The following is a 25824-nucleotide window of genomic DNA, read 5'->3' on the forward strand; positions in this document are numbered from 1 at the left end:
GCCTTGAGAGTTTTCAACATGAATATGGCGCAGTCCTCGACCCTGTGGTTCCTTGGTAGGCAGAGGTGACAGACCTTGTGCGGATCGCATTGTGCGAATTTGTGGTGACAATTAGGGGAAAAACTTAAAAGGGGTATTTTCCATCGCCCTACCGTGCCTCATTTTCAGTCCACAAGCGTAGTTGAGCTGTTCCAATAGGGTCCTCGACAGAATTTGTGGAAGGAGGTCCCTCTCCTTCTCCGATACCTTCTCAATCGATGCTAAACGGTTTCTAAGCCTAAAATCCAAACATTTTATGGACTTCTGGCCAAAAATTTGGAGACTCTTTCCTTGCTCCCAGACCCTACGGCGGAAAAAAGATTCTGAAGATGGCAACCACGCACAGGAACTTCCAGGGCACCGTCTGACGTCACACAAGGGATAGACCTAACACCTAATGGTGGTCGACGATGTCCGCGAAAAGAAAGAAAGAGAGAAACAGTGACAATTCTGGACCCAACCACTAGATGGCAGAATAATGCACAGCATGTGAATCCAGAAAAGGATTAATGCTGCAAAGCCTGTCTTTCACATTCATCACTGGTGCATTGAACCAAGGTCATCCATGTCATCCTATGTTCCTTATTCTTTTGTAGTCCTAAGTGGGAAGGGTATGCCTTGCTCACTGTGCCACTGAATTCAAGCTATCCTGGCTGATGAGGGGTGATACCCCAAAACCGGTCCCAGGTTGCTTGTTTCCGGTCCAGGGATGACCTTGCCTGGCAGTTCGGGCTGGACTTTTCCCATGGGGATCAAGGTCAAAACTGAATTGCATATGGTTGGGTCCAAACTGGGGTGGCGTGGTAAGCAAAAAAACGGTGGATTAAACCCAGATCTGTGGCTAGGGGTGAATGTTTGATTTGTTCAGCATTCCATCCATCCTCTCTACCTTTTGCTCATGGGTGGGAAAGCACACCTTGTAGAGTTACACCAAAGTCGTAACGTACGCAACATTACCATTTCAGATGTTTCCTTATGACTTTCTGTCTGGGTTAGTGTACAATTACTCCCTCATTAATAGAAACTCACTTTCACGCTGTCCCTTTTGTTTAACTTTGTGTATGCTGAGTATCTTTCTTATTTGAAACTAGTTAGTTATTAGCTGCTTTCACTGACTGTATATGTAATGTCTATGCAATAAGTCCATTTGAAAAACCAAGACAACAGTTCTTAAGAAAAAGTCTGAGCATTTGTTTTAATTTTCAGTAATTACATCTCTTTTATTTTAACTATAAAAAACACAGGCAATTTGTTCAGATAAATAGGGAAGTAAGAAGAGGATAGGAGAGAAAATCTAATAGTTTATAACCTCGGTGTGGCTAGGAAGTGCAAGTAACCTCTTCTAGGATAGGTCAGAGAGTGAGAGGGGTCATAGGTAGAGCTGGAGTGAGACCAAGGCACCATGAGGTGAATGGGTTTTCCTGAAATTGCAGAGCCGGTGTTGGACAAGGCTGGCTAGAGTTGGACAGTGACATAATGAGCTAACTGGACTTTCCTGAAGTCACGCATAAACTTAGGGACAGGTAGAGAAATAGCACGGGACCAGCGAGACTATTTACTACTCTGTTCCTGTAGCCTTGTGCAGTTGGTCAGACCACTTGTTGCCCCATTCTACATGTGTGGGCTGTATCTTTGATCTGCTAACAGGCACTCTTAAATAAAAAAATAATTAGTCAAGAGATAAGGGACTTTGGGTTTTAGAATTCCTATGTTACCTCTCAATGACAGAGCATAACAGCCTGTGTTCTACCCACATGGGCAGAATGCACTAGAGCAGCATTGTCCTGTCCGGTTATGCAGTGATCACTGCTGGTGCTTAGAAGATGTAGGATGGGGAATGCAGCCTCTTCATACTACACCATGGTCTCTGCTGCCTCGGAAAGAGCATAGGGATCTGTTGAAATCAACTGTGGTATGTAAGTGTCTGTGCTGCAGACCACCATCTTTATGATTGTTAAAAAATTGATTTGTCCGTGTCCAGGTAGGCGGCGGCAGCCTGGGTACTGTACGCGCGGGATAACTGAGCACCTGGGAAGGGCAGGGCATAGGCACTGCAAGAGTTCTGCATAAATGCCGGAAAGCGTAGGTCGTTGCTGGCAGGGAAGGCCGGCCCACCTGCCACACCACGGATTGCCAACGGGCCCTCCTCCAGGCGGGGACCATAGCTCATGGTCGAGAAGTCAGCTCCTCCATGGCCCACGAGTGAGTTGAAGTCAAAGCTGTAGCAGGTGGAGTAGTTGGTAGAAGGTTGGGCACGGAAGTCATGGGAGATCTCAGCTGAGGGGCTGGTTTCTGGCTCGACTGGGTCTTCAGGCCCGAGGTAAGCCATGTTGAGTCCTTCAGACTTCCCTATGTTGCTTTCCTGGGGCACATCACCAGCAGGTCTGTAAGAAATGGAGAAATGGAGTTAAACATTTGTTGTGGTAAAAGAGTTTTAAATCCTCATTATATCATTCAGCATGCTAAACTATACCCAAAGAACATAAAATAAAAAAGGCAAATGAAGATTCTATTTAAACATAAATGGGCATCTAAACGTTATAGTCAATAGAAGGAATCTTGCAGAACCAGGCACCCTACCGGTATTCATATGGCTGGACAGTTTGTGTAATGGGGCGCTTGCATACCCACACCGGAAGACAGAGACTACACTGATCTCTGTTCTGGAAAAAGAAAGTTGATATTTGGTGACATTAGTTGTAGCGGTTTGCATGACTACAATACTGAAATTGTTATATTGTTGAATATTGTTCATAAGTCGCATCAAGGGTGAGGGAATGATCACTGCATTTGGTGTGTGAGTTATGGTATGCATGCTGTTATGAAAGCTAACCATGACAGGCAAAGTTCAGTGGTTTCATAACTTCACTTGAACTGTGTTTTTAAAATTGTGCAATGAATAATTCTCTTGCGGTGTCTTTTATATCTTTGATACAGTGCTTGATTAACCAATGGTTCAGTAATGCACTATATAAATTAAATTAATTAATTATAAATTAAATAAATGGGAAGAGGTGTGGCGCAGCGGCCAGGGCGACTGACGCCGGACGCTGAGGATCACGGTCCGATCCCCTGCACCGGCAGCAGGTCAGCCCAGCACCATGTGACTCTGGGCAATAGCTCGCGTAATGTTCCCGACGGCCCCCAGCGCAGGGATGCTTACGGGTACCTGTGCGCTTTAAGAATACTAGATTTAGGAGGGGAGGAGCCAAGATGGCGACCGGAACGGCAGCGTAGGCTCCCGGCTCCGTGAACCTCCACATCCCGCACAGATATCCTGCATGAGATCCTTAGCCTGCGCTATATCCCCGTGTTGGTGAATGAGAGCGGCAACCGATCGTGTGACTCCGAAGTTTCTGGCGGTGGTACCGCCGGAGAAATGTCCATTTGAAGTTTGCGGCCTGTGCCGCCCTGGAACCGGGACCTCGAGTGGACAACATGGCCGGGCGGCAGTTCAACAACAGCGGCCTTTGGTGACTGGGTGGAGTCGGACTACCGGAGCGGTGCGAATATCGGCCTACATTTCGCCGTGATCGTTCCTACCACTAAGCGTAGCGGAACGAGTGCATGCCCGAGGTGGCAATTTCAAGCTTCTCCGGTGATTGCCTCAGCCTTCGCCGGTGAGCTGGCCGGACGCCGCCCATAACTCGCCCTGATTCTTGCGGGCTGCTCCCGGATTTTCGCGGGCGCTGGTCCGTGGTGGGGATGACTGTTACCCGTGACCACACACCGGATAAATTTTTGCCTGCCCCCGGAACCCTGTTCTCAGTGACATGGAACTTCGAGGCGCTTGTCCCTGAGTCCCGGTCCCACTCTGGGTTGGACCTACCCAGCGGCCATCTTGATAGGACGAGGTCTACCATCCTGTCCACTAGGTCGCAGCAAGATTGGGAGTGTGCAACTATGAGGAGCGTAGCGGAGCGAGCGCCGGGAGCTGTCCTGGGGTACGGTGACCTTCTCGAAGCTCTCGGTGCCCTTCATTCCACCTTGGTTCACGGCGCCCGGGTATTAGGGAGTAAGCTTGATGGGGTGGCATCAGCGTCGGAACAGTTGCGGCCTGCCTGTCCCCAGGTACACAGGGACTTCCTACACTGCACACAGGAGGATAGTGTCATGGCCGCCCCCGTGAATAGCGAACAGCTGGAAACTCCGGACAGTGAACTAACGTGTGATCGGCCGGCTGTGGGTCTGGTCTGTTCCGGAGGTCTTGGACCTGAGTGGGGGGTGGTGGCCTTGTCCCGTGCGCGGCCTCCGGCCACCCAGGCAATATACAAGCAACGGTCGCCTGCCCTGGCTGATTTCGCCTTCCTGGACCTTGTGTGCAGTTCAGATCCTGGGGCAGCACTGGGAAAGACGACCCTCCATAATGCTGACTGTGTTGGTATTCAGAGACTTCCACCCTACCTGTGTGTGTCGCTTCCTGGTCTTTTTTGGACGCTCCTCTTCCTTGTAACATTGTACATGGCACTGGGTCGATGGGTATGCATGGGTGGATTCGCAAAGAGTGGCCAAGGATGAGGCTAATCCTTCAGAGGTGGTCATTCAATAGGCGGGCGGGCTCAGGGGTTGCGTGCTCTCACGGCATAACTGTTAGTGTAATAGGTGCATAATGCTCCCCTTTTTTCTTTGACATGGGCGATTTTGTGTTGTTTATTGTTTGCTTTGGGGGAAAACATATTGTGCGGGAGGGAGAAGCCGGGGGCAGGTTTTGAAGGCCCTCCTCCAGTTTATTAATACTCTCTCTACCCCCCGTCTGGTGGGGTTTCTTTTCTTACTCCTTTTTCTCTGTTTCTTCTATATTTCGGGTCTGGTTCCGGGGCGACAGGCACACTGCTGGGGGGGGGGGGCCGTACTCATCTGCAGAGGTGCAGGGTGGGGGGTTGGGGGAGGGGATTCTTTAGTCTTTACTCCCCTTTTTTTTTTTTTTTTTTCTCATGGCCTCCTTTTTCTTCTCTTATTCTTCTTGGTCTTTCTTCTCTGGGATCAGCATGGTAGAACTCCTTCGTTGTTAATCACCGCATTTTCGTGTGTGCCACAATTTCCGTGGTGTTTTCTGGATTTTAGGGCAGGAGACTGCAGGCGCAAATGGCCGTGATATTCCTCCACATCCTGAACTTCCTGTTTCAACGCCATTGATTAGATAGATTGCTGTTTATTGTTGACGTTTATTATTCTGCCTGTCATTCTTCGCTGCTGGGAAACTGTTTGGCACCTGATCCTTCCATCCTCCCTTATTATAAAATGAAAACCGTTTGTATCCTGGTCTCCTACTTGGGCTGTTCAAGTGGCCAAGAGTGTACTAGAATGGAGATTCTGCCCCCCGAGGTGCTGCCTGTGATAAAATTTGATTTCTGTTACTCTGACTGCTTAGCGGCCGGCCCCGGGGGTTGTAGGCCCATACTTGTTATTGGTTGAAATGTCAATAAAGGTTTTTCAAAAAAAAAAAAAAAAAAAAAAAGAATACTAGATTTAAATTTTTTACATTTATCTACCCGCATGGAGTGGTGGTGTCCTGTTTTATCCCATATGCCTATGTAGTTACAAGGTTTTCTGATGGTATGGTATTCTGGTGGCATGGGTTCCACTCATGCAAGTGATGCTTTTAAAGTCGACAGAACTATGTGCCATGTTGATGGTCTCTTTTTCCATCTGGAATGTGGGGATCATGAGGCCATAGAACCAAGAAGAGCAGAGGAGGTGCACTCTACCCAATATACTGCTGTCCTTTATGAGGCCATCTGACCATTTAGTACCATAACAAGCAGAGTAGGCTTACTCAAAGGTGTGGTAGACTGATAGCAAATCAGATAAAGCATAACACAGTATGTCGCACAGTATGCAGCTGTCCTCTGCCTCTCGCTCATCTGTGAAGGTTCTCTCTCTGTGGCGCTTGATATTGCTATTGTTGCGTTGGTGTCTGTGCGTGGCTTGTGTGTTGGAAGCTGTTGTACTTACATTTCCTGCTGCTTAGCCAGTATGCATGAGTATGTGTATGGAATGTTGGAATGCCTGATGACTGTGTGGAATGTTGGTGTGCCTGGTGGACTGGAGGAATGACAGTTAGAGAGAGTGGGCTGAGCAGCAGAGATGCAGCTCCTGGTGGGACCTTGAATCAGCTTGAACTAACTCATCTATTTGTAACTACCATCCTGTAACTTACAAATAAACTTCTACTTTGGTTTACCTCATGACTACAATCCATCATAGCAACATTGGCGACGAGGATGGGATTCAGCTTGAACTAACTCATCTATTTGTAACTACCATCCTGTAACTTACAAATAAACTTCTACTTTGGTTTACCTCATGACTACAATCCATCATAGCAACATTGGCGACGAGGATGGGATTCAGCTTGAACTAACTCATCTATTTGTAACTACCATCCTGTAACTTACAAATAAACTTCTACTTTGGTTTACCTCATGACTACAATCCATCATAGCAACATTGGCGACGAGGATGGGATTCAGCTTGAACTAACTCATCTATTTGTAACTACCATCCTGTAACTTACAAATAAACTTCTACTTTGGTTTACCTCATGACTACAATCCATCATTGCAACAGAAGCCCTGTTGGATTGTGGCAATTTGGGAGCCCCCTCATCCAGGCGGTCTTCTTGTAGGTGTGACTTCTCTTCTCTGTTGCCCTTTGAACTGTAGGGCTCCTATCAACTTTGCTGTGTCTTGCTCTTTCTTTAATTGTAACTGTGTGTCGTCCACTGCACTTTCAAAAAGGTGTTCCCCATTGTACGGGGTGTTGATTATATTGGCTTGGACTTTATTCTTGAAGCCCAACACTCACAGCCGGGTGTGCCTTCTCAGGGTTTACCCTGTCATCAGCTGTCTGCATGCTGTGTCTGCAGTGTCTAGCACAGATTTTAGGTAAGAGTTACCGATGTTCTTCCCTTGCTTCATGAGGGAGGTCGCTCTCTTTTGATACTGCTCTGGCAAATGTTTCATTAGTTCTGCTACCTCCTCCAAGTGTAGTTGGGCATATTTGTTAAGCAGGGCATTAGAATTTGCAATGTGGCACTGTGTTGCAGCTCCACTTTCAAACTTCCTCCCAACAATTTTCATTGCCTTCTTTATCTGGGGGTGGTCTAGAAGTAGTTGGTACTTTCGCTCTTTTCCTGGTGGTGGTCACAATGCTGGAGTCCGCTAGCGCATTACCTAATATGTATGCAGGGTCCTTCGAGGAGTGCTTTTATTTCTTCTCGACCCTGGGTGTCAATGACCTGCAAGTTCCTGGCTTTTGAAGGCTTCTTTACCCTGGACTAGGATGCTTGGAAGCTTGACAAGTACTGGCCCTTACTCTGTGAGGGTAGTAGTGTCTCTGGCAGAAAGCATGTCTGCAATATTTCCTCCTCCAACTGGACACCGTACTTGTCTGCTGCTCTTTTTCGGTGTCGAGGTCTCGTTTGCAGGTGTTTCGGCTGCTTCCTTCTTATGTTTCTCTCGACTTTGGTCAGCTTTAGATGCCGATGTTTTTTCTGAAGCTTGTCTGCTTGCAGTATCCTTGCTGTCGGATTCGAGGGGTTCTTTTGACCTCGACTTGCTTTGATCGGCGAAACTTTTAGCACAGAGGCAGCCTTTTGGGCTCTAGAATCCATTGTTCTAGACTTCCTCACACTTTTGTTTCTTTAGCATTGCCTGTTTTCCTTTGTATTTCTTGTGCTCTCGCTCGACATCGATTACCTCCTTTTTAATGTCCGGTCCCTCTCCCTCTGCACCTTCTGCGATGTTGTCCTCTTCCTCCTCTCTTGACAGTCCGAAGTCCTTCAGTAACAGAGTTTTCTTCTGTCTCTCATGGCATGGTGTGCCTGCCTTTGCTTCTTTCTTGCCCTTAGAATTTTGGGCTTGAACCCTGCACAAACCTTGCAGCCCTCAATGTGGGGATCTCGCGATAGACAGAGATTACACACCTGGTGGTTGTTTTTCTGGGCAAACATTGGGTGGCACTCCAGGCAGAAGTGGAAGGGTGTGTTCTCCATGTCACTCAGAGCAGGGGCCCCCTACCCATATATTCTCCGCGCTTCTGTTGTTGGCCGCCCACATGCTGCACTTACTTCTTTGGTGTCCCTCTCTAGAAATCGGTGGATTCTTTCAAACCAAACCCCTTTCTTTGCGACTGCTGCGATTTTTGTTTTTTCTCTGGAACTTTGACTTTTCTTCCACTATCCTTCATTTTACTCTTCTCTCTTATGACGGTTGGCGAGCCTTCAGCAATGCTTTTAGACTCAACAACGGAAAAAAGAATCTGAAGATGGCGACCTTGCGCAGAGGCTTCTGGGATGGTCATCTGACATCAGGATAAGGCTGGACCAATCACCAAATGGTGATGACAGTCAACACTCACCAAAAAAAAGAGAAAATAGACTACTACAATAGGAGAGTTCTGGACCCAACCACTAGATGGAAGAATAATGCACAGCACTTGAATACAGAAAAGATTCACGCTGCAAAAACATCAAAATAACTCTTAAGACTCACAGTTTGCTCCCCTGTGCCCACATTACAACTCCCAGCAGAGACCCATGCGTGCATCATTGTTGTTGACAGCCACACCTCCGACCATACGTTATGGCCCCTGGGAAAATAGTTGTGAATGCTTATGTTATAGATCATACCTGGAAAACATGCTGCTTTCTTTTGCAGTTTGCATTCCATGGAATGCAGCAGGGTGCTGCAAGTAGGCCTCCGCGCTTGCAGGCACCCCTATTTCCTGAGGCTGGCTCTCTTGCACATGAGGAAAAGGAGTGGTTGGAGAGGGAGTGGCAGGTGGAGAAATGGGATGGAAGGAGCAGTCAGGGCTGGGAAGCTGCATGACCAGGTCCAGGGGCCGCACTCCCATCTCCTCATCCAATGTGGAATCACATGGCCCAGACAAGCGCACCTGTTTATATTCTGGGAAGAAACAAGAGGCAGCTTTATATATTTTATTCTTATGATTGTATATCATCTGTTACCAACTTGAGGTGTCAATAGTCTGTATAGGTGGGCAGGTTCATGTATTTCAAGCAATTTATTTGTAATGAACATAAAAATGTTTTCATCATCAAAATTCTTTATTTTCGATCACAAGGATCTTATAAAGTGCAAAGTGCCATAAAATGTAAAAATAATGCAAACAATAAAAACAGTATACAAAATACAGAATATAGCATAGATAAATTCAATAAAAATAGCACCATACAAGGATTTGGGAAACTATGTAATACATTTGGAACGTTTGATCCATAATGCTTGCCACAATCTGGCCAGACTGACTACCACCCTACTCATGTCAGTGGCTAAGATTCTTATTACCTCCAAGTAATGCCCAGGTCCTACCAATCTACATAGTGGCACAATCTACTTTGCCCGCCGATTTTTATAGTAGGGGCAGAAGAATAGCAGGTGGACAATTGACTCTGGGCAAGCATTGTATGCAAGACACTCATCGTCTGTGGAGGCATTATTAGGCCACATTTTACAAAACACTTTGGTTGGTAACGTTTTAAAATGGTATTGAATGAATAATTTCCGTGCCAGTGGAGCTACAATTTCATCAATGGATTCCTCGTAAAAAGAGGCAAATTTTAAATTAATAAAATCTTGGGTCAGGTTGCCCACCCGTTTGGCAGCCTTCTTCTCCATAATCGTATCCTAGTATAGCTTTTTAAGACTACATTTTGGAATAAGGGCCAGGTTTTCTGGGGTCGACCGGTATCCCTCCATCCCAATGCAATGCTCTTCAATAAATTCTTCAAACAGATAAACCATGGTATAGAATTCACATCAGATCACTTTAGGAGGTCCATCGTCTCTGCTCTATATGGTGTAAGCTCGTTTACCGACCACAGGCGGTGCCAAAATATTAACTGCTTATAACCCATCTTGTGCAGTATTGTTTTTTGACCAAAATCTAAAAACATGGGGGCCAGAGGAGTACTAATGGGAAGGTTTAGCATTGATCTAATAAACCTGTTTTCTACTGAGGTAAGGGTGTTTGTTTTTCCAATGCCCCACAATTCGGCCCCATAGAGTCCCTTCCAATATTCTGGTGTTATAAATTTCTAGTGCTGGGGCCACTTCCCTAGACATAGTTTTTTTTCTGCATCTTGCTTAGGTGGGCAGTTTGTTTGATTAATGATAGTTGAGTTTTTTCAATTTGAGGTGCCCAGCTTAAATTTGAGGATAGATGAATACCCAAGTATTCGAATCCAAAGACTTGTTCAAGGGTGGTAACTCCTACACACATTTGCCTTTTGGGTTGCTTAGTGTTTCCCTTCGAAAAGATCATATATTTAGTGTTTGCCTCGTTTAGAACCAGGCCATGCGCCTTGCAAAAGTCAGTAAAATTATTCAACAATTTTTGCAGACCAAGGGGGGATTTAGAGATTAATAAGGTGTCATCCGTGAAGAGTAGGGCTGGTAATCTTCGCTTCCCCACCTTTGGGGCATCACATTCATCCTTGTCCAAGTAATCAATCACGCCATTTATAAAAAGAAAAAATAGCGTAGACACTAGAACGCACCTGTTGGAAACGCCCACTCCCACTCCGCAGGGTGGTGGTGGACTCCCCGAACACACTGTGGTAGCTTGGCTCGAGTGGTCAGGAAACAGGCACAGTGCTAAGCATACAATATACCCATACAATAACCATGCGTGCATCCGTTCCAAAAACGACTCTACACCGTAAAAATTATGAAAATATTCTTTCTTTATCTTTTTCTCTTAGTTGCTGATTGGAAAAATAAATAGGTCAATCACAATATACAAGTTTCAATTAGTGCAGGTCAAATGAATATTGGCTGTTTGATGAAATAAATATGGGTGATCATAAATAACAGGGCATAAATACAAGTGCAATATATACAGACAATTAAATACTTTGAGGCAATAAATACTGTACCAATAAATATTGTACACCAACAAGTCCTGTGGACCTATAAATATAGTGCAGCAATAAATAGATAAAAATTCAATAAATACAGTATCCCCAATAAATAATTAAAAGTATACAGCACCCCTCATATAATCAGATAACACTTCACTTCTTAAGGGCTGATTTGGCCCAGGCACAGCTTGTAGGGTTGTGGAAGGCTTGAGGGGGGAGGCTACTCCCTGGCTGGGACAAGGCTGAGGCCTAAACTGAGGTAGATCAAAGGGGGGAATACCAATGCCCTGGCTTTCCTTCTCCACACAACCTCTCTAGGTTAGTCCCAGTTCACCCCAGGCACAGTCAGGTTGGTTTCAGCACCTCCCTAGCCCCTTAGAGCAGTCTCTCAGGTCTCCACAGGGCCTTAGGCGCCCTCTACTCCACTTACTGCCCTTTTTCTGATGTTCCGACGCCGCTGGAGTCGTGTCGACGCCGTGAGGCGGTTCCGGTTCGGTCTCGGCGGCCTTGGCACAATGTCAGTTCCTTGACGACGCCGGTAGGCGGTTCCGGTCCGATGTCGGCGGCCTCGGTTCGATCTCTACCTCCGATTCGACGACGTCGGGCAGTCTCTTCACGATGTCGACTTCGGGCGGCTCCGGTCCGATGGCGCTCTCGACTCCGATGACGTCGGCCGGCCTGGCCTCGATGTCGACTTCCGGCGACTCCGGGGTGCGATCCTCACCCCCGACCTCCGGTGCTCCTCCTCTCAGGTTCCGGGCGACTCCGGAGTGCGATCCTCACTCCCGACCTCCGGTTCACCTCTACCTCGGTCTCCGACGACTCCGGAGGGCGGACTTCACTCCTCCGATGACGCCGCTCGCTCGACCTCGGTCCACTTCCTCCTCGACCTCTGGTATTCCTCTCGACCCCCGTCGGCGCCCTCTCACGACCTCAGGCGGCTCCGGGTACGACGTCTGCTACTTCAGTCAGCGCCGCTTCTCCACCTCGGGCTCCAGGTCTTCAGGCTACTCGACGCCGGACTCCAGGGAAACCAGTTCTCAGGTCAGAATCTTGCTGTTTTCTTGGTTCTAAGGCCTGTTCCTGCTGTCCAGGTCCTTAGGATGGTTTTCTTCTGTCTTCTTCCCACACAGGGCTATAGGCTGGGATCCATCAGTAGGGACAAGTATCAAGGGTGGGTTTATGGACCCCACTCCAGGCACAAGTTTCCACCCCTGCTGCTTCACTCCTTCCTCCTTCACTGTTGTGCTGCTCTCTCTTCACCAGTCAGGTGCCAACTGCCAGCTCCAACTGCCAACTGCCTCTCTTATCCTCCCAACATTCTAAACGGTCTCCAACTGTCACAGAGTTCTGGAATCTCCTGGAATGTTCTGGAAGGTGCTGGTAGGTTCCAGTGGATGCTGGTGATGTCACAGGTGGCCACCATTTTGTGCTCCAGGCCCTCAGACAGAAGTTTCAGGGGTAGCTAAAATGGCTCCCTGAATCTGCAGCAACACGAAAAAGTCTGGTGGTTCCCAAAAAGGAAAAATTCAAACAGGGTTTGAGGCAAAAGTGGGACAAAATAAATAATGATGAGGAGGGACCACCCAAAGGGCTGACAGGTCTAACACGCGTCCCCCCCAGCTGAAAGTGGGGAGAGCTACCCAACCCCTTGGGAGTTCTCATCACTAAGGCGGAAATACCTTGAGAGACCGTCTGCATTGGCGTGGTCCACTCCAGGCCGATGTTCCACCTGAAAGTCCATCCCCTGTAGGGAAATAGACCACCTCAACAACTTGGGATTCTCCCCCTTCATTTGCATCAGCCAACAAAGGGGTCTGTGGTCGGTCTGAACCAGGAAGTGCGTTCCAAACAGGTATGGCCGCAACTTCTTCAGAGCCCATACCACTGCAAAGGCTTCGCGCTCTATTGCACTCCACTTCTGTTCCCTGGGAAGTAGTCTCCTGGATAGGAAGACCACGGGTTGATCCAGACCCTCTTCGTTGAGTTGCGATAACACTGCCCCAATGCCATGTTCTGATGCATCTGTCTGGACAATGAACTTCTTGGAAAAGTCTGGGGCCCTTAAGACCGGGGCCTCGCACATGGCTTTCTTCAATCTCTCAAAGGCTTGCTGACAAGCCTCCGTCCAGACTACCCGTCGAGGTTGTTTCTTGGACGTGAGCTCCGTGAGGGGGGTTATGATGGTACCGTACCCCTTCACGAAGCGGCGGTAATATCCCGTGAGGCCCAAAAATGCTCGGACCTCAGTCTGTGTCTTGGGGGGTTCCCAGGCCATGATGGCCTCGATCTTCGCCTGGAGGGGTTGCACCGCTCCCCTACCCACCAAGTGTCCAAGGTACACTACCGACCCCTGCCCGATCTGGCACTTGCTGGCCTTGATCGTCAATCCAGCTTGTCTCAGGGCCTGGAGAACAGCTTGCAGGTGACGCAAGTGATCCTCCCAGCTGTTACTGAAGACGGCTATGTCATCCAGATAAGCAGCAGAGAAACTCTCCATTCCGGTGAGGATCTGGTTTACCAGGCGCTGAAACGTGGCAGGTGCGTTCTTGAGCCCAAAGGGCATCACACAGAACTGGTAGTGGCCATTGGGCGTGGAGAAGGCTGACCTTTCCCTTGCTCCATCAGTCAAAGAGATCTGCCAGTACCCCGAAGTAAGGTCAAAGGTACTTAGATATTGGGCAGCTCCCAGCCGGTCAATTAATTCATCCGCCCTAGGGATCGGATGTGCATCAGTCTTTGTCACTGAATTCAGTCCCCGGTAGTCCACACAGAACCTCAGTTCTGGTTGGGCACCCGGTGGTGCAGCTTTCGGTACTAACACCACCGGACTAGACCAGGGGCTGCTAGAAGGTTCAATCACTCCTAGCTCCAGCATCTTAGTGACTTCACTATGAATGCTGGCCTTCACCTTGTCTGACATCCGGTAGATCTTGGACTTCACAGGTGGGCTGTCTCCTGTGTCCACGTCATGGACGCACAGGTGAGTCCTACCCGGGACAAGGGAGAACAACGAAGAGTACTGCCCCAGGACCTGGCGACAGTCCTCCTGCTGTTCAGGAGTTAGAGATGGGGAGAGAATCACTCCCTCCACCGACCCATCCTTTTCTTGAGACGCAAACAGATCAGGGAGAGGCTCGCTTTCCACGTCCTCTCCTCCGTCAGTCACCATCATCAAGATGACTTCGGGCCTCTCGTGGTGGGGTTTGAGGCGGTTGGCATGCAGCACCCGCAGGGGCTGACGAGGGGTCTTCAGGTCCACCAAGTAGGTAGCCTTACCCTTCTTCTCCAACACCTCAAAGGGTCCTGACCAGCGATCCTGGAGGGCACTAAGCTCTCCGGGTTCGATCACCCACACCTTCTGGCCAGGCTCCAACTCCACCGGGTGAGCATTGTGGTCATACCACGCCTTCATTACTGCTTGGCTGGCTTCCAAGTTGTCAGAAGCTTGCTTCCACAACTTAGCCATTTGGCTCCGGAAGGCCAGCATGTAGCTCACCACATCCTGGGGGAGCTTTCTGGGAGTTCTTTCCCATCCGTCTCTCACCAGGTTAAGAGGTCCACGTACAGGGTGCCCATACAGAAGCTCGAAGGGGCTGAAGCCCACTCCCTTCTGTGGCACTTCCCTGTAGGAAAAAAGTAAACAGGGTAGGAGGACGTCCCATTTCCTCCGCAGGCTTTCAGGCAGACTTCTGATCATGCCTTTTAAGGTTTTGTTAAACCTTTCCACTAGACCATTGGTCTGGGGGTGGTAAGGAGTTGTGAACCGGTAGGTCACTCCACACTCCTTCCACATTGCCCGCATATATGCTGACATGAAGTTGGTCCCCCTGTCGGACACAACTTCCTTGGGAAAACCCACTCGGGTAAAGATTCCCATCAGGGCCCTAGCCACAACAGGTGCTGTTATGGTCCTCAGAGGTATTGCCTCTGGGTACCGTGTGGCATGATCCACCAGAACCAGGATAAACCTGTGACCAGCTGTAGTCGGCGGATCTAATGGACCCACAATGTCGATGCCCACCCTTTCAAAGGGGGTGCTAACGACAGGAAGTGGTTCCAGGGGAGCTTTCAGCTTCACCCCTGTTTTCCCACTGGCTTGGCAAGACACACATGTCCGGCAGTAGGTATCGGACGACACTTTCATCTGAGGCCAATAAAAGTGTGGGACAAGACGGGCGAAGGTCTTGTCTTGCCCCAGGTGTCCTGCCAATGGTATCTCGTGAGCCAACTCTAAAAGGAAGGCTCGATAACGTTGAGGAACTACCAAGGCTCGTGACGATCCATGTAGGGGTGCCTTGGGTTCACTGTAGAGGAGGCCATCCTCCCAGTAAACACTGTAGTTCCCTTCAACGTTCCCTGCTGCCTGGGCTTCGGCCTGTCGCCTCAGCCCCTCAAGGGTAGGGCACTCCCTCTGGCCCTGGCAGAATTCCTCCCTGGACGGGCCTCCCTCCACGTGCCACTCGGCCGGGATGGGTAGGTCCTCCAGGTTGGTAACGTCCCCCTCCGCAGACTCCTGGTCCACCACCTCCGGTGGCCTATCCGTCCTACGGGGTGGAGACGCCGAGGCAGGCTCCTCCTGTCCTCGGTTCTTCCCTTGACTGGCAGCTGGCTGGGCCTTTGTTCCAGGCTCCAGCCGGAATGAACTCCCTCTTCGGGTAGTCTCGGACCTTGTGCTAACACAGGCCCAGTCAGGTGTACCCAGCATCTCGGTGTGAGTCCGGTATTCCACCTCCTTCCAAGCGTTGTGCTCCATGTCATTGCCCAGCAGACAATCGACTGGCACGGCAGGGCTTACGGCAACTCGAAGTGAACCTGCAACCCCCCCCCATTCAAAGGGAACCTCGGCCACTGGATAGTGACCTGTTCTGCCGTCAGCCATCGCGGCTGGGTGGAGTACATCGGGAATTACCTGCTCTGGAGACACCAGTTGGCTACGCACCATAGTCATACTGGCTCCTGTGTCTCTCAGAGCCTCCCCTCTTTGGCCGTTGATGGTGATCCACTGCCCATACTTTGCGGTATTTGCGGGCACCTGGATCTTAGGAACCATCTCCCGTTCTCCCAGGGACACTAAAGTGACACCCGCCCACTCCCTTCCCTTAGTTAAGGGCATCTCCTCCCCGAGCACTACACTAGCTACTCCGGGGGGCTTTCCTCCAGTGGGAGGGGGTGATCGTTTCTGACACTTCGGATCTCCTTTATAGTGTCCAACGCCACCGCACTCATAGCAATGGACAACCCTTGGCTGCTGACTCTGGCCAGGATTAGGGTTTCTGGGTGGGTTAGCCTTAGAGGTGAATCCTGTTCCCTTCCCTTGGAAGTTATTTTGGGGGCCTTTGGAGAACTCCTTTTTCTTTTCCCCTCCTTCTTTCTTCTGGGGGGCGCCCTGTCCGGCCTTTTGAGTATCCCCTCCAGTCCCCCTTGTGGACACCCGGGTACTAGCCCAAATGTCCGCCTCCTCAGCAAGCTTCCGGGGGCTGGTCAGCTTGCTATCCACCAGGTGTTGCCGCAGTTCAGGGAAACATTTCTCGAGTAGGTGTTCCTTCAGTACTAGGTCAAACAGCTCCTCGTAGTTCCTCACTTCACTGCCCTGAATCCAACCTTCCAGTGCCTTCTTTGCATAGTCCAGGAAGTCCACCCAATTCTGTGTGCCCAGCTTGTGACTACCCCTGAACTTCTGTCTGTACTTTTCAGGTGTTAGTCCAAACTTTCTGATGAGCGCCAGCTTCATGGTGGGGTAGTGGGTCTGCTCATCCTCTTCGAGGGCCAATAAAGCATCCCTACCAGCTGGAGGCATGTACTTATACAATCCCCCTCCCCAGTACTTCACTGGAACCCCATGGGCCCTCAACGAGACCTCATAGGCTGCTAGCCACTTAGCGATGTCATCACCCGCCCCATAGCTAGCTACTATGTCCTTTGGCAGGTAAGGTTTGGATTCCCTGGTGATTTCTTGGTTTTGGCTGCCACCATTAGGAACAGGTTGTGCCCCTATTCTTAGGATCTGAAGCTCTATCTCTTTCAGTCTTATCTCATGAGCCATCCTCTCTTTCTCCGTCTCATGAGCCAACCTCTGTTCCTCCTTCTCCTTCTCCAGCTTTGCTAAATCCCATGTGAGCTGTCTTTTCTCTCTCCGATCTGCTAACTCCACGCTGGATAAGCCCCCGCTAGAGACAGTGCTGCCCTTCCTAGAAAGTGTCCTGGGCCCTGCTGACAGGTTCCCCACCTCAGGTTGGTACATCTCAGCCCCCTCGGGGTTAGGCTCTCCATCCCTGTCTTCCTCCTCAGCCTTGCTTTCTCGGCGTGCCTCCCCCCAAGCCCTTAAGCTGGTTTGGAGTGCACCCTTCTTTGCTCCTGGGGGACAGTACACCCCCTCCCGCTGGCAAAACTCCCTGAGTTGGGCCACAGTGTACGTTTCTAAATCTTCCAGTACAAACTCCATCCTGCCCACTCAGGTTAGAGGTCAGGTTTTGTGCAGTAACAATGCAGGGGGGTACCTTTAGTAATACCTCCTCCCACCACCAGAGTAAATTTGGAAAAAAACAAAAACCCACAATTTGGAAGGCCGCTGTGAGAAAACTCCCGGTGTAGGCCTATGGACTACCCACAGTTATTGTTGAGTATATGTAGGCACAGCTCTATCCCACCGCTGAGCACCAATTTATGTTGGAAACGCCCACTCCCACTCCGCAGGGTGGTGGTGGACTCCCCGAACACACTGTGGTAGCTTGGCTCGAGTGGTCAGGAAACAGGCACAGTGCTAAGCATACAATATACCCATACAATAACCATGCGTGCATCCGTTCCAAAAACGACTCTACACCGTAAAAATTATGAAAATATTCTTTCTTTATCTTTTTCTCTTAGTTGCTGATTGGAAAAATAAATAGGTCAATCACAATATACAAGTTTCAATTAGTGCAGGTCAAATGAATATTGGCTGTTTGATGAAATAAATAGGGGTGATCATAAATAACAGGGCATAAATACAAGTGCAATATATACAGACAATTAAATACTTTGAGGCAATAAATACTGTACCAATAAATATTGTACACCAACAAGTCCTGTGGACCTATAAATATAGTGCAGCAATAAATAGATAAAAATTCAATAAATACAGTATCCCCAATAAATAATTAAAAGTATACAGCACCCCTCATATAATCAGATAACACTTCACTTCTTAAGGGCTGATTTGGCCCAGGCACAGCTTGTAGGGTTGTGGAAGGCTTGAGGGGGGAGGCTACTCCCTGGCTGGGACAAGGCTGAGGCCTAAACTGAGGTAGATCAAAGGGGGGAATACCAATGCCCTGGCTTTCCTTCTCCACACAACCTCTCTAGGTTAGTCCCAGTTCACCCCAGGCACAGTCAGGTTGGTTTCAGCACCTCCCTAGCCCCTTAGAGCAGTCTCTCAGGTCTCCACAGGGCCTTAGGCGCCCTCTACTCCACTTACTGCCCTTTTTCTGATGTTCCGACGCCGCTGGAGTCGTGTCGACGCCGTGAGGCGGTTCCGGTTCGGTCTCGGCGGCCTTGGCACAATGTCAGTTCCTTGACGACGCCGGTAGGCGGTTCCGGTCCGATGTCGGCGGCCTCGGTTCGATCTCTACCTCCGATTCGACGACGTCGGGCAGTCTCTTCACGATGTCGACTTCGGGCGGCTCCGGTCCGATGGCGCTCTCGACTCCGATGACGTCGGCCGGCCTGGCCTCGATGTCGACTTCCGGCGACTCCGGGGTGCGATCCTCACCCCCGACCTCCGGTGCTCCTCCTCTCAGGTTCCGGGCGACTCCGGAGTGCGATCCTCACTCCCGACCTCCGGTTCACCTCTACCTCGGTCTCCGACGACTCCGGAGGGCGGACTTCACTCCTCCGATGACGCCGCTTGCTCGACCTCGGTCCACTTCCTCCTCGACCTCTGGTATTCCTCTCGACCCCCGTCGGCGCCCTCTCACGACCTCAGGCGGCTCCGGGTACGACGTCTGCTACTTCAGTCAGCGCCGCTTCTCCACCTCGGGCTCCAGGTCTTCAGGCTACTCGACGCCGGACTCCAGGGAAACCAGTTCTCAGGTCAGAATCTTGCTGTTTTCTTGGTTCTAAGGCCTGTTCCTGCTGTCCAGGTCCTTAGGATGGTTTTCTTCTGTCTTCTTCCCACACAGGGCTATAGGCTGGGATCCATCAGTAGGGACAAGTATCAAGGGTGGGTTTATGGACCCCACTCCAGGCACAAGTTTCCACCCCTGCTGCTTCACTCCTTCCTCCTTCACTGTTGTGCTGCTCTCTCTTCACCAGTCAGGTGCCAACTGCCAGCTCCAACTGCCAACTGCCTCTCTTATCCTCCCAACATTCTAAACGGTCTCCAACTGTCACAGAGTTCTGGAATCTCCTGGAATGTTCTGGAAGGTGCTGGTAGGTTCCAGTGGATGCTGGTGATGTCACAGGTGGCCACCATTTTGTGCTCCAGGCCCTCAGACAGAAGTTTCAGGGGTAGCTAAAATGGCTCCCTGAATCTGCAGCAACACGAAAAAGTCTGGTGGTTCCCAAAAAGGAAAAATTCAAACAGGGTTTGAGGCAAAAGTGGGACAAAATAAATAATGATGAGGAGGGACCACCCAAAGGGCTGACAGGTCTAACAGCACCCTTGCCTCACTCCATAGTGAACGGGGAGTTGCTTGGTGAGCTGGTTGTTATCCCCCCACCTAGCTTGTGCCATGTTTGAGGAGTGCCGCCAAATTAAAATTTCTAATAAAATGTGTGGCAACCCTATTTCGGCCAACACTCTCCACATTTTTACTCTCGGGACCAAATCAAATGCAGTGTGTAGGTCCACAAAAGCAACATATAGTTTACCCCCTCTAATGCTATCCTCCCTCCAGTAGATACACTAGAAGCGGAAGACCTGATCCAACGTGCTGATTTTTGCATGAAAGCCTGCCTGTAGGTCACTCAAGATATGGTGCTCAGAAATCCATCCCTGTACTTGTTGTAGCACCTGCTTGCAGAAGATTTTCTGCAATGAGTTGATTAAACTTATAGGCCTATAGCTGGCCGGGTTTGCTCTATTACCCTTTTTAAAGATTGGGACAATCTCCACTATGTTCCATGAGGGAAGAATGTCCATACCTGCTGAGATCGCATTTGTAATCAAGTTGATATAGAGGACATAAAAATGTTTTCCCTAAAGTGGTGTAGACAGTCAATCAATCACTCAGGGTTTTGTAGAGCGCACTACTCAGTTAGTTAGTATCTCAAGGTGCTAAGGGGAGGGCAGCTCTGTTGGGGTCAGTGACACAAATATGGATTATATAGGTGGGATATAAGGAAAATTAAATAGCATCATAAAGAAAAAGCTTGACATAGAAGAGAGAAAGGGCTCTGTGAGGTCGGTCCGAAAGATGCATATGGTGGTGGCAGAGTGAAATTAGAAAGGTGGAGCATTCCAGAGTTTAAGGATAAGGGCACAACAGCATGGAAGTAAGCATCTTGACCTGTGCATCAGGTTGTATGGTAGGTAGAGGAACGCAAACTGTGGTAAAAAAAAAAAAAAGGGTAAATGGGAACAAGACCAAAAAACAGAGGACTTTGATGCAATAGAAAGAAAGCAATACTGTGTAGGAAATGTCAGCCAAGGAATGATGAGCCACAGGAGCGGAAAAATACTAGCTGTGAGAGAAACCTTGAAAGGAAAAATATATCACTGTTTTAAAGACATAGCGAAAATCTGAAGAGCATCGGAAGCAAGGTGTAAAGAATGTTTGTAAAAAAAACAAAAAACAAAGAATACTCATTTCAGTTGTCTGAAATGCCTGAATACACTGACATTTGTGGATGCTGTATGACTAGATCTAGAGGTGCATATAACTAAGGAAATATGTTTCGGAAACGGAAAGAAATAGTTGAAAAGTAGACCCAGATTTCAGGCAGAAGATAATAGTGGAACAAGGGAAAGAGGGACTAAAGAAGGAAATAAATATGTGAGAGGATGGAGCATTAACTCAGCGCTCTAGTTTTATTGGAGCGGATGTAAGGTGCCTCAAAGAAGGAAAGACTAAAGGAAGAGATGTTGGAAGCTAGGGATGTAATGTGTATATTAAACAGGATCAGACTATGAACAGAGACCTGAGAAACTCTGTATAAAAGATGGAGGTGTGTGAAAGACTGAACTGAACTGCAAAGGGAAAAAGAAAGCAAAGAAAGCTCACAGTACGAGATGCCAAGAAAGTAGAGTAGAGAATATTGTTATTGACTGTGTCAAGCAGTATGAAAATGCAAAAAAAAATGAGAAAGTAGAGAAGTTCAGTGTGTGAAGCAAAAGTAAGTGGGATCTATGCTGGAGGCAAAGGTTCTAGCATAAAGTTTTGTGCTTTTTTGTTATATAAAAGAAAAATATTTTCTACAAAAGACCTAATGTGTATGGCTGTGCCTTTCTTTCTGACATCACATTTAACCCTTTTTTGGATCGCTATCATGTATTATACATTGTATTAGTAAATATTAATCCACACGAGCCATTGTTTCCGTACAACATCAGAGAAGGATGCAGCACAGAAACAGCTATCCTGAATATAATAGATGACTTGCACAAATCCTATGATACAGATCGATGCTGCCTGCACATACTCCTAGACCTGTCGGTGGCCTTTGACACGGTCGACTACAAGCTTCTCTTGAACTCACTTCGAAAAAGGATTGAAGCAGATGGGGTGGTCCTACAATGGTTCACATCTTCTCTACAAAACCTCTCACAACAAATAAAAAATAAGCAATTCTTCTGACACATTTGCTATAACCTGTGGTGTCCCCCAAGGCTCAGTCTGTGCTCCCTGTTCAGTATGTACATGGAGCCCCTTACCGTCATACTCAAACAAACAAACATCCCATTCCACCTCTACGCCGATGACACTCAGCTTTACTTAGAAATTCCCTAACTAGATGATGCATACCAGCTAAATGCCACCCTCAACGAAGTCCAACTCTGGTTATCTCACAACCACTTAAAACTCAACCAAGATAACACAGAAATCCTTCTCATATCCAAAAACAAACAGATCCCCCCCTCCACCCGATACAAGAATGGTTAAATGGCTAAATGCCATTGATGCTCTAAACTACAATCCAACCCTCTCTGACTCTGTCAAATATCTGGGAATCACACTGGACCCATGATTGAACATGAGTGAACATATAAAGTATTCTGTTAAGAGCGCATTCTACAACCTAAGACTCCTAAACAAAATCAAACCCTTCATTCCTCCAAATGCTCTCAAATCTGCCTGGCAAGCTCTGGTTCTGTCCAGTATGGACTACAGCAATGCCACCCTCATAGGCACAGCAAAAGCTCACTTAGCCCCCTAAGAACCCCTTTAAATGCAGCAGCGAGGATGGTCACAGGAATCCCAAAAAACAATATGATCACATTTGCCCCGCATTGAAAGTAGCCATTAAAGAAACTCCAGATTGAAGCTTGCTGCAGCTTCAGAACTGTATGTCTCACTTACAAAGTCCTTCACACCAGTAAACCAGCTTACCTTTCTTCCAAACAAAAAAGGCAGGTCAGATGAGAAACCTAAAAAGCACTAACATCCTGCTTCTCATTCCACCAAAAAAATCACAAACAAATAACACTGGCATGCTCCTTCTCAGGCCAAGCTCTTAAAATGTGGAACTCCATCCCAGTACTGAGGACTAACCCATCCTTCATAGATTTCACGAGACAGCTAGAGGATCTCCTCCTCAATCCGCACCTCAACCAGCTGGACAGCAATCTCCCAGCACAATAGGGTTTCTATACAACCGGCATCTCATCCAAGCGGAGAACAATCGACCAACACGTGATGGCTTCTATACCCTGTTTTGTTTGCTCCTCTTTCTGTGTTTCCCTCTAGGTCATCACCAGTTTTAATTCTCGACACTGCAATTTTCTGAAATCATTTTTGTCTGACGTCATTGTGATAATGCTGTAAAGCACTCTGATACCTTTGGGTCTAGCCAGTGCTATATAAAACTCTTGAATAAATAAAAATAAATAAATAATAGAATGACAGGTTAAAAAGAGATGCAAACAAGGACCAGAAGCCTCTTTGTGTAGAGATCAGTAGGCTTCCAAATTTTCCACCTTATTTCATATTATGCATTTTTTAATTAGCACATGTTAGCTAATTACTCGGACTCTTACTACTCTTGAGAACAGATATATATATGTCTGTGTAGTAATACATTTTCCCACTTCCCTTATAGCCTTATGAAGAAAATTAGGGCGGATTATGGCTTAGGATGAAAGGGAAAAAACAGCATGCCCAGAGGATATGAGACTCTGAAGGGAAGACCAAAAGGGGCAGAAGGATGGAAATAGTAAGAGAAGAAAACAGGGCGGAACAAAATGTAATGGATGAGGGAAGAGAGAAAACACTGTGAGACAGGATGTGGACAAAATTCTCAATTCATGTGTGGCAATTCTAGGAAACAAATGATCTTTAACTTTTAAGGATGGTGAACTGGTTGTTGACAAGTTAGCGAAATGGACACTCAAAACTTTTTATCAATGAGTTCACATGTTTCAAAAGGTCCAAATGCCCTTTGCAATTTTTGAATAAACAATTCCAACTTAATTTAAACTTCTAAATAACTTTTAGAAAGCAATTTCAACTCTCTTAAATTATCCACAACCTCTGTAACAATTACAAAATTGGTTTGTTTCTTTGTTAATAATATTCTTAACTTTTTTGATAAATTAACACCCAAAAACTTGTAGGACCTTTAAAAGTTGTAATAGACTGAAGTTGCTTAGTGATTATAAAAGTTTGCAAATTAATTGCAAAATTAAAAAATTACCCAAGATTCAAATAAACTTCCTGGGTAAAGGAAATCATTACCTTTCACTAAAGACAATTCTTTCTGTGTTCTTCAGTTCAGTCTGAATTGACTGCATTTACTTTGGAAGGGATATAGCACACAAAAAAAGTTGCTAAGCATGCTTCAAGCTTGGAAAATCAGTTTCAATAGTATGATAGCGAGAGTGAAACTTTGTAACTGGGATGTTATGGTAGGTTTGGATCTTAGTGGTGTAATGCTGAAGGACCTTTGGAAGCTGTCTTCGAACAGTAATATCAAGGAAGCGTAGAAGCCAAGCAGGTTTTTATCCTTTTAGATCCAGATAGCCTAGAAAGGTCAGTGTTCGGCCATCACAGTACAATGTTGAGAGACCACTGCCGAGATCTGTGTGCAACTTTCAGGACTAAAGATTGAACCCAACACAATAGAATCAAATTTCCTCCTCTGAGGCCAATAAAAGAAATATTTCTTAGCTGAGTGATAATAACATCTAATATATAATGCAAATTCATTTAAAAAAATGGTCAATGTATTCATATAAGGATTAAAATATGTTTTCATAGTCAATGTTTGCATCTGTTTCAAAATAATTTTGAGAAGGTAGTTGTATTTTTTGTGAGAAATTGGCCATCCATGTTTGTTTGCTGTAATTTACATCAACTTTTAGGTGAAGTGCAAGCAATTATTTTCTTTGGGACATGAGAAGAGGATACAGATATTGACATCTTTGCATTCTGGGACGAGTTTAGATAAAGTAGATTTCAGCTCTTCACTATCATTTTCTGCTTGAAATCAGACTGGGATGGAGAAGTTGTGTGAAGTTTACTGATTGAATTAGTTATAAAAAAATACTTATTCCAAATACCTTATTGCACGTTACGATGTGGCAATAGCATACACTTTGCACAAAAGTTTACTTTTTTATATTTGGCCACTTTTGTGTGTATTGGACAATGGCTTTGGGCATGGATTGAAGAATGAAAAAAGGATCAAGAGAAATGTAGAAGCTATGTACCAACTGGGCATGGCATCTCTTAAAGATTTTTTCCCATCGCTTTTTTCAAGTGTTCGAGCAAATTAACAGCTTTAAGGTGAGGGGTATGTTGGTCCCTCACATGTTAAAGGTTTGAAATGTAATTGCCACCTTTAATACTGCTGATTAATATTAAATTGGATTTTATTGTAGGCAGAGGGGCTACATTTTCTGTGCATTGCTTTACTGATGTTTATTGTGTTTATTTTTTAACAGTTACTTTCAATTGGGTGGCTGCGTCCATGTTAAGTACAGGAAGAAAAGCGTTTAATTTTTTTCACATTATTTCATCCGGAGATGTATTTAGGTAAGGTGAAACAGATTGTTCACTGACCACTCTGTAAACTCTCAGTTTCTCTTCTTGGACTCTTCGCCTTTCTCTTCATCCTAGAGTCTCGTTCTCTAAAAACAGAAAAAGACCACAAAAAAAAAACAATTAGCAAATATGTGCAATGGGTGAATTTCCCCACTCCCCATTCAATGCACCAATGACTAGAGGAATCCTAGACTAGGACAGACTATGGATATTAGAAGGTGCAGTATCACATCAGACTGTAAATCTAAATTGGCACCAATACACCCATCAGCTGCTACAGGCCTAATAGTCCAGGGTCTGTCCATGCTTCAGCATTGAAACTAAGATAATGCAGTTGATCGACTATGCTTTAAGAATCAGACACAAAGTATAACTTTTACCTACAATTGTAATGGACTTGTTAGTGATTTTCTATGCCTTTGACTCCTGGCACCTATGCCACGCTTTCCTTCAGCAGGGCCTCTCTGGAACACTACTGGAGTTGTCCATCTCAAAAGTGTAACTTAATCACAGCTGCCACTATAGAGGGGGAGAGTGGGGTGCTGGGCTAACCCTCCCAAAGTTACTTTGTTTGGCCAAACGCCATTCTAATAAGAGTGGACGCTCGCCAGCGGAGTTCACAGAGTTTTGCACCACCGTGCTCCGCTTGGAGTGGCGGAGGGGAGTTTATCGTTGTGCACCACTCACTATAGAGCTGAGGTGGGCAGAGCTCCATTT

At 47.2% G+C, this 25824-nt stretch overlaps 1 protein-coding gene across 1 annotated transcript in view; it reads right to left on the reverse strand.

The window, feature by feature from the left end:
- Positions 1 to 1211: 1211 nt before the first annotated feature.
- Positions 1212 to 25824, reverse strand: part of TBX6 (T-box transcription factor 6) — a 61739-nt gene continuing 37126 nt past the window's right edge. The window contains exons 6-8 of the mRNA XM_085618828.1: positions 25126 to 25193; positions 8672 to 8948; positions 1212 to 2423 (exon numbers count right to left, since the gene is read on the reverse strand). Of these exons, the coding sequence (XP_085474954.1) occupies positions 1994 to 2423; positions 8672 to 8948; positions 25126 to 25193 (775 nt within the window). The 3' untranslated portion in view covers positions 1212 to 1993. The remainder of the gene's footprint in view (positions 2424 to 8671; positions 8949 to 25125; positions 25194 to 25824) is intronic.

The sequence above is a fragment of the Triturus cristatus genome, chromosome 7, assembly GCF_964204655.1.
Source record: "Triturus cristatus chromosome 7, aTriCri1.1, whole genome shotgun sequence".
Taxonomy (NCBI): domain Eukaryota; kingdom Metazoa; phylum Chordata; class Amphibia; order Caudata; family Salamandridae; genus Triturus; species Triturus cristatus.